This window comes from Cicer arietinum, chromosome 4 (genome assembly GCF_000331145.2).
Source record: "Cicer arietinum cultivar CDC Frontier isolate Library 1 chromosome 4, Cicar.CDCFrontier_v2.0, whole genome shotgun sequence".
NCBI classification, from domain to species: domain Eukaryota; kingdom Viridiplantae; phylum Streptophyta; class Magnoliopsida; order Fabales; family Fabaceae; genus Cicer; species Cicer arietinum.
The window spans coordinates 9,250,555-9,259,235 of NC_021163.2; the positions used below are offsets into that span (position 1 = coordinate 9,250,555).

Here is an 8,681-nt window from a genome sequence, read left to right on the forward strand (position 1 = left end):
TGATAAAATAAAATTAAGAAATTCTTATTAATTGTCAATGTAAATTTTGTTCATAGTGGGTGGTCCTATTTCTCTATTTTTTGTTATTACTTTTACGAATAGTTATAATTTAATTATTCTATTTAATTTGAATATTTTTTTTATTATTTTAGTTGTTTTATTTGTTTTGTTGTGTTTGTGTGAGTATTTTAAGTATTGAAAGATGTGTTGTGATGAAATTGTGATTATTGATATGCTCGACTATTAAAATTCAATTATAATGTTTAAGAAATAAATAAAAAATTTATTTATGATTTGCAAATTCAACCCACATTTATGACTTAGTTGATTTTGTTCAAGTTTAGTATAAAAATTCTAAATTATAAACTGAACTCAATCTAAATAGAATTTGATTTGGTTGAGTAAAAGACTTAGTCAAAAGTAACTTGTGTACGTGCTTTATTGTTTGATCATCTAAGCTTTTTTCAAATAAAAATGATTTATTTTGCAAAACAAGTTATTTGGTACACCATTTTTATAGGTGGTTTACTTTAGATTAATATTTAAAAATAATTGAAAATTTTAAAAAAATCAATAATATTTAAAAAAAATAAATGACTCATAAGGCTTCTTATACTTACAAATCAAACCATAACCTAATTTATTTCGATTGAATATGCGTTTATTTTTATTTAATTCACTCTGTCAATCAAAAAATAAAAATTGCCATTATTCACTTATAAGAGATTCCTATTCGAAGTTTTTTACAATTTTTTTAATTTGCACCATATGTGGCATTAAAATTTGCCAATGATTTTTTAGGACATTATTGGTTTTTAAAAAAAAAATTTATCACCTATTATGGACTGACACGTGGGGTATACTTTTTCGAACCTCAAACAGTGGTCCTTCACGTAGCTCTAAATTCCAAAATGCAATTTTGAGCAGTAACCCTAGCTCAAGAGATTTTCTCCAATGAGTCGTTCAATTCTCTAACCCTAGGAGACAACCTTTCTCCTCATGTAAATTGTTTCGATGGCTTCTGCAAAGGAACTGAGGGCCTCTGCACCGTCGGAGGTCGCCGATTTGAACGAGTCCACAAACCGCCTGAAACTCACTATCTCCTCCGAGCCTCACGATCATGCCGATGATGCTCCAAATTCTCCTCCTCCATCGTCCAGTGGCGGTCGCAACAGTTTCTCTGATGACGTTATCAATCAGGTTGATCAGTTCCTTCGTGAAGCAATTCAGAACCCTCGCGAACGCCTTTCCGGTGAGTTTTCTTCATTTCATACACATTAAACATACTAAGCGGATATATTTATAAGTTTTTACAGAAATTGGGGTTTCTATGGCATGTGTGTGTGAATTTTATATCGTTTAGTGTTATGTGATTATTACTATTAATTTCGAAGTATATTGTTACAGTCATTTAAGTTTTATCTAATATTGGTTTTTGTCCTTTGATTAACTTTCGACCTTTATCTTTTACAAGTGATGTATTTTAGTCATTTTCACTGTTACAAAAAAAGTTATTGCAACTTTTGGTCATGAGAATTTCTTCTAACAATTGCCAATATATGTCTACTATAATATTCTTAAAAAAAAAACCCATCAATTTAACCGAACAATTGACTTGAACTTGAACAAACACTCCTTGCATGCTTCGAAATTGATATGAACTCTTTGAAATGAAGGACATTTATTTAAGTTATTTGTATTTTCATCTTGTCCTTGTTAAGTTTGCATACTTAACTTTATAATTGATCCAAGATTAGACCTCAACGGTTCATCATAGTTATCATACACTTGTTTGAAAGAGTTATGATGAAAATGACTAACATTCATTATTTATAAAAGATAAAAGGACAAAAATGAATTAAAAAAAGATAAAGGATTAAAAGTATATTTAAGACTTTAAATTTTCCAATTCAGCTGAATTGTTTGATTTTAACAACACACAACCTCGATTGAAGATAGGGTTTTTACCTAGCTGGTTTCGTTTGGCGTGCCATAGTTCATGAAGCCACCTTCAAATAGTCACATTCTATTGGAATGTCCTCCACATTTCATTCTATGTATGATTTTGTTAGTTTGTTTGTGACTACGTACTGCTTCGTTTTTTTTATTTTTTGCAGCACCTTACTTTTGTTTTGACTTTGTTACTCCCTTTTGTTCTGGATTAATCTAATTATTATAGTTGTTTAACTAAGGCTGTATACCATGGTTATTGTCTGTGCTTTGAATTTTAACTAGTTTGTATTAGCTGGTGAGAGCATGTATTTTTATATGTACTGATATGTTGAATAATAGTTTCTGTTGCTTCGTGGTTTGTAATTTTGGTTGAATGTGCAATAATGTTGTTTGAACAGAATTAATGGATTTAATGCTTGATTGTTCTATGGTTCATCCGCGCTTATACATTTACTTGCTGCTGATTTAAATTCCAATGACTCTGTTATGCACTTATAAATCAATAATGCATCATGTGCATTCTTGAATGACTTTCAGATCTAATGACTTTTGTAGAATAGTATGTTTTACATTACTGATTAAGGTTTCTAATTTATTTGACAGTTTTGCGGATGGAGCAAGATGTTCAGAAGTTCATCAATGATCCTAATCAACAGCAGCTTGAATTTCAGCAACTGCCAACTTCTTATTTGCGGTTGGCTGCACACCGGGTGGCCCAGCACTATTCATTGCAGTCAATGGTTTTATTGGATGATAGTTTACCAGATGGTTCTGGGTCAAGAATTATTGTCCACAAGACTTCTGGATGCAAGCCTCCTCTTATTCATCTTGCCGATATCCCTGTAAAATTACCATCAGATTACAATACTGTCAAGAAGGTTGCAATTAAACAGAGACCACAGAAGCAGTCCCTAGTTTTTAGCGATTCAAATTCTAACTCAGTTAAAAATCAAAACTCTAAAAGTGTGGAAGAAAGAAAAGAGGAGTATAGCAGGGCTCGTGCTAGGATCTTTAGTTCAAGTGATAATGGTGGTACTATGGGTGGGAAGCCAGAATGTGAGTTAAGGAAGCAGGATATCTCTTTATTTTGTTCCTTGGGTGTTTCTAGGGTTGAACATAAATCCGCTTCTCTGTCTGATGTCAGTTCCAGTAGGGTGTTGGTTGAGTCATCCACAAATAACAGAAGGGCTAGTAGTAGGATCGAGAAGGAATCAGTTAGTGGGCACAGGCAAAGTAGTAGGGTGGCTATACTTCGGGACCATGAAGTTGACCGCAAGGATCCTGATTACAACAGGAATTATGAAAGGTATGCACACCTGTTACGGGTTCATCCAGTCTTGTAGTCTGTTGGAATTGTTGTTTTATTTTTCTTTCACTTTTCTCAAAATAAAGGATTTGAGCTCTCGACATAACTTTGATGCTGTCACTGTAGGAGCTATTAGATGCCTTTGATATTATACTCCGTATGTATATTCCTATTTTTTATTTATCATGTTCGTGTTTTTGTTAGATGTAGGGGTGCAGTTCAGACATAATACATATACTGATCTACAATATTTGAGTATTTGGTGTTAATTCCTTTATGTGTTAGGGATTGGGAGCTAACCTGCTAGGTTTATGCAGGAAGGTTTTCTTCTTCTTCAGCATTTCTACTTGCTTAATAAAAATACTATCAAATTCGAAAATAACCTGTCTTAACCTGTTTCCACACTAAAACAAATTTCGACATAAGTGACATGTATTAAGTACACACTGCCTGAAATGTCGTGGTACTTAGTCTTATCTTGTGTTTGAAAATATGATGTAATGATGTATTTTTCTTCCAGAAAAGCCCCAAACATGTTTGTTACCAATCAGCCATGCTTAATTAATAGACCCTTTTTGGGATTTCTCATTTGGCCATTATGTTATTCCCAAGCTCTTTTAGAAGTGAAAATTGGATTTTTGTGCTTCATCTGAATGAAATGGAATATTATAATTTAATAATGTGCTTGTGGTTTATTTAGATGATATTTATTTCCATGTGTTACTCCGGTTACTCAATAATTGTGAGTGTGACAGATATAAAGGTGGGGGCACGGTTTGTGTATGGTATATGGATTTATCTGTTTTTTTTTTTAAACTTGCATAGCAGTTATGTTCAAAGACCTGACCTTGGATTTGGGTTCAATGGAGGATCATATACCATGCAGCCCATGTATACAGCTGTACCAAATTACCCCCCTGAGTTTTCACAGCTTGGATCTACTCATGGACTGCCGCTCTCTACTGCACACCAGCCACAAGCTCTTGTCCAGCATATACCTGGGCCATGGGTTCCACCCTCACCTGCTGGAATAGGATATGGATATCCAGAGGTCATGTCACCATTTAATCCTAGACAAGTTGGTGCCTGCTCCACACCAACATTGTATTTGCATTCATCTCAGTATTCTTGTCAGTGTCATGGAATGCCTTTTATTCCCCATGAACATTTTCATCAACCATTTGCACAGGTATAACGGCCCCCAAATTTCCAATTTAATGGCAAATCTTATGTAAAAATTTAACAAGATGCTTAGCTTTCTGTGTCAGGGAATTATTATATATCGCTTTAGAATTGCTTTCATTCAGCTCAAGTATGCAGCAGCATAAACCTCCAAAGATTTATGCTACTCAACATTTTAGTTATATAAACCTCCAAAGATCTCAGCTTTGATCTCATATCATTTGACACTTGATGTGGACTACAACTGGTTTTTCATGTTTTTTTAGTTTTGTATGTTAAAAACCTAATTGAGAAGTTGGATATAAGCATGAAAAGAAGATCTAGAGTGAATATGGTTATACAATTGCTCCACACACATGTACATGGGAGTCTCTCAAAAAGAAGAGACAAACATAATATATTTTCGTAGATCTACAATGATGTGCTTCTCTGGATTTTAATGATGTTATTCCTGTTTTTAGACGGTTGTACTTCTACATGCAAACTCATCCTTGCTGAAACAATTTTTGAAATAGGATTGGGTTGATATGCACATGTTTATTCAGAAAAAGAAAACTGTGTTTGGAAATGTCTTTTTTTCCATGAACCTGTGGAAGAAAGTATGTTATAGTGGCAGGTTACCTCTCTAATCGAGTGGATGAGTAGCTCTAAAGAAGACAATTACCTTTACAATAGCCAATTGGTACCGCAGTTTGTATATCATCTTGTCAGTTGAAAACTATTTCATTTTCTTTTAAAAGCTTGTATAATGCTTTCCTTGATTCTTGGGCGTGTTTAATCTTGAATGTCTGATGCTATCCCTATTTTGACAATTACAGTTTTTGATCTGTTCTGTAAATTTACTAATTCAGATCTTGACTATTATGCCCTAATGCCATATTGTTTGAAGAAAATGATTGTTTGTACTTGGTTGCGTCTAGATAATGTTGTGATATTATGCACACATCATTCCACCAAATAGTTTATGGTTTTTCAAGCGACACACATTTTGCCTCATTTTTGGGATAGAGTGCTTGTGAAATTTCATGTTTATTAGTCTTTTACCTTTTCTTTGTATTTAATTATATTTTATTTATTGTTTTTGATACTACAGTTTCATCAACTACCACCTGATGGAAGTTTTGGATTAGCCTGGCCCTGGTGAAGGGCATGGGCCATGCTTGCAACTGGTCAGCCTGAGACATATGATGTGTAGCTTCAAATATTTCTGTTAGCTGATTTCAGTGCATGCGGGCACATTGGCTGAGTTTGGCTGGAATTGATTTGAAGACCTTCTTCGTTTATCCCTTCCTCCATTTTTGGTCTTGCAAGGATGTTTATTGCGTCTTCCATGTCCCTCGTGGACATTTGCGATTTCAATTAGGAGCTTCTAGAGCTCAAACATTGCTTCTGATGATTTTACAAGGAGATAATTGAGACTTACCCATAGCTGAACAAGTTTGTGCTTGACTTGGACGAAGGTATGCTTTGCTCGACATATAATGTTGAATACATTTGTTCGGGTAGCTTGCCTGAGCATTTGTTTCCTACTTAAATAGAAGTTCACCATTTTCATTTATTAAAATTGGGTAAATGAAAAATGTGGAATCAGTAACATATTCAAATACTCCATCACCAAAGTTCTTTTGTTTGTGAATTTGCTCTTCCGCCTGTCATGTGATTTACATTAATATAATTATAATGAAAAACAGTTTTTAAATTCTTTACTTCTAGCTAGGTACATGTAAATTAAATTTTTGTTCAGGCTACCTAACGAGTATAAAATGTTTTTTTTATATAAATTTTCTTGTTTTTGATACAGCTTTAAAGAGCTCAAGGGGTTACTTGTAAAAGAGCTTGGCACGTCTGCCTTCTGATTGTTGGAATTTTGTTGTTGAGATTCAACTGGAATTTCTCAAGATTTATACATGTGCTGCGATGCCAATTCGAAGTCTTGCTATGAGAGCTAGCAAATCTAATGCGTTTCTATCGATCATTTGAAATTTGGCGTGATCTTTAAAACCTCTCAATAGAGCCACAAATTTGGTGAAAGCAATCATGTGGTCCATTATGCGTAGGAAGCTCAAATGCATGAATGTTAGGGATTCATGCAGTAAATGGACACATGCATATGGTTGCCTGCCTTCACCCAAATTGTCTCTCTACTGAGAGCTTTGGAGGAACCGAATGATGCTTCAAATAATTGAATAGCAACGCATCTTAGTTACTGTCTGTCATAGCAATCCTCCAAAGTGATCAAAACTCATCTCACTGACAACTTGAAAAACTGACATGTCCAGAGAAATGTGCTTTTGATCAATGCTGAAACACTTGAGAAAAAAGAGAGAACTTTAGGGATTCATTGTGGGAGACAAGAGAGTGTATCCGGAGGATTGACGAGAAGATAGAGACTTGATTGAAGCTCCGACAGAGACTTAACTTTATCTATTTTCCAACTCCTCCCAATGCCAATCAAGTTCCCATTCCCGATGGCCGATTCGAAAAGTTGAAGATCAGTTGCTCTTTCTATTTTTTAGATTTCAAAGTAAACGTAGGTTAATGGTCATGTGGTTTCACTTGCCTACCTAATACATTTAGTTGTGGGAGACTTCTGTTTCCTGGTTAATGTTCATGTAGTTTCGCTAGGCTTGTTAATTCTTGTCATCCGTTACTTGCATGGTTCAGTTTGATTTGGTTATTAAATAAATAAAAAATCCAAGTCAATAAAAAATGATCGGTTTAGTTTTGTTCAGTTTACGAGGCTAGTGGGGCATTTTAAATTTCATTGTTTGTTCGGATTTTGCCCTAGTGCTTCAAGTTTTGTTTTGCTTATCATTACAAATTTCATTGTTTCTTTCAATTTTGGCTTAGTTCTCTAAGTTTTGTTTTGCTTATTATTAATTATTAATACAATTAATTAGAGTGTTGCAAATGATAGGTGAATGTCTAAATAGTTATGTGATATACTTCTGCATTCTAATATTGATTAAAAAAAAGTTAGTGTAATTTTTTTATGAAGTTTGAAAAAAATAACTTGATGTATAATTGATCGGCCTGGATTGTGTGGTTAGTTTCACTCTTTTAAAAGAATAATAGTAGTTAGTAATTATATTAATAATTGGTAAAAATAAAAATAAATGCTACCTGCATCAAAGGAAAGTTTGTTGGCGAAAAAGCAAGATTTGATCTCAACATGACAATACATGGTAGTTTCCTATTCTGCATTGACAAACGAACTGTCGAAATCATAAGTTAGGAATCAAATAGTGGCACCAAAACTATTCCTGAAATTTGTCCACAAAACATGATCTACTAATTAAGACAAGATCTGGAAACTTGGCCTGTACGGAGGACTACAATGATGAGCAGGAGATGGCACAGTTTGACACTATGCTCTAGGGAACGCTTGAATAGAGGAGTGAAGATGACTTTGGGTTAAAAAACGAAGAGTCCCACATTACTTAGCACATGGTCGGTTTGGGTGATAGAGTTTTAGAATAAAAACATCTGTTCAAACAATAATGAGTTGTTAACGGTTGGTTCGGATTTTGACCAATATCGACCAAGTCCATGTCCTTGAGATGTTGGTTTGAGTTGAGTTCATCGGTTCCCTAGCCACTTAAAAAGTAGATGGATTTGATACAATTATTTTATTAAGAGTACATTTAATTTTTAAAAGAGTGATATTATTTAAACATTAAGAAGTTGACATTGTATTCAATACTTTATAACAATAAATCACTTATAACTTATGATTGATTAGAAAAAAAAGAAAAAAAAAGAAAAAAAGTTATTAAAAAACAACACCATATATAAATACGGTACTGAACATCATTTTTTGATGGTGACATAACAATTGTCTCCTGTTTTTTACTAGAATATTTCTCTTTTATAATTATTATCCGTGTTCCAAATGTTTTTTTAAATGCTTACTTATGAATGCGTTATTTTATACGAAAAATGAGAATCCCTTATAGTCCAGTTGTATAAATTTTTTAAAAATTACTAAAATAATTAAGTCTTTCTCTGTCCCATAATTACTGATTCAATTGATAATATACAAATTAAAAAAAGTGTGGAAATGAAAGAGGAAGAATGATATTTTTACTACAATATGTTTATCAAGTGTTAGTGCATTCACCACCATTACCATTAATGCAAAATGAAAAATATTGAATTAAAATTAATACATATAATACTAATTAATTGTACAATTAGAAAGAAAACAAAAATTATACTGTAAATTGAAAAGAGTCATTCA

The 8,681-nt window shown here is 33.3% G+C and overlaps 1 protein-coding gene across 2 annotated transcripts; it reads left to right on the plus strand.

The window, feature by feature from the left end:
• The first annotated feature begins 881 nt into the window (after positions 1-881).
• On the plus strand, positions 882-7,280 carry LOC101490806 (uncharacterized). 2 transcript variants are annotated; one of them, XM_004496139.4, is made up of 5 exons: positions 882-1,252; positions 2,557-3,259; positions 4,085-4,448; positions 5,535-5,901; positions 6,243-7,280. In XM_004496139.4, the coding sequence occupies exons 1-4, from the start codon at positions 1,015-1,017 to the stop codon at positions 5,583-5,585; spliced, it is 1,356 nt and encodes a 451-aa protein (XP_004496196.1). In that variant the 5' UTR covers positions 882-1,014; the 3' UTR covers positions 5,586-5,901; positions 6,243-7,280. The 2 variants fall into 2 exon arrangements, with proteins under 2 accessions (XP_004496196.1, XP_004496197.1); XM_004496140.4 differs by having other exon boundaries at positions 886-1,252; positions 4,088-4,448.
• Positions 7,281-8,681: the final 1,401 nt, after the last annotated feature.

Coding starts and splice junctions, on each gene's coding strand:
- LOC101490806 (XM_004496139.4), top strand. CDS start 1,015: ATGGCTTCTGCAAAGGAACTGAGGGCCTCTGCACCGTCGGAGGTCGCC. Junction 3,260..4,084: donor TACAACAGGAATTATGAAAG/GTATGCACACCT, acceptor AAACTTGCATAG/CAGTTATGTTCAAAGACCTG. Junction 4,449..5,534: donor TTCATCAACCATTTGCACAG/GTATAACGGCCC, acceptor TTGATACTACAG/TTTCATCAACTACCACCTGA.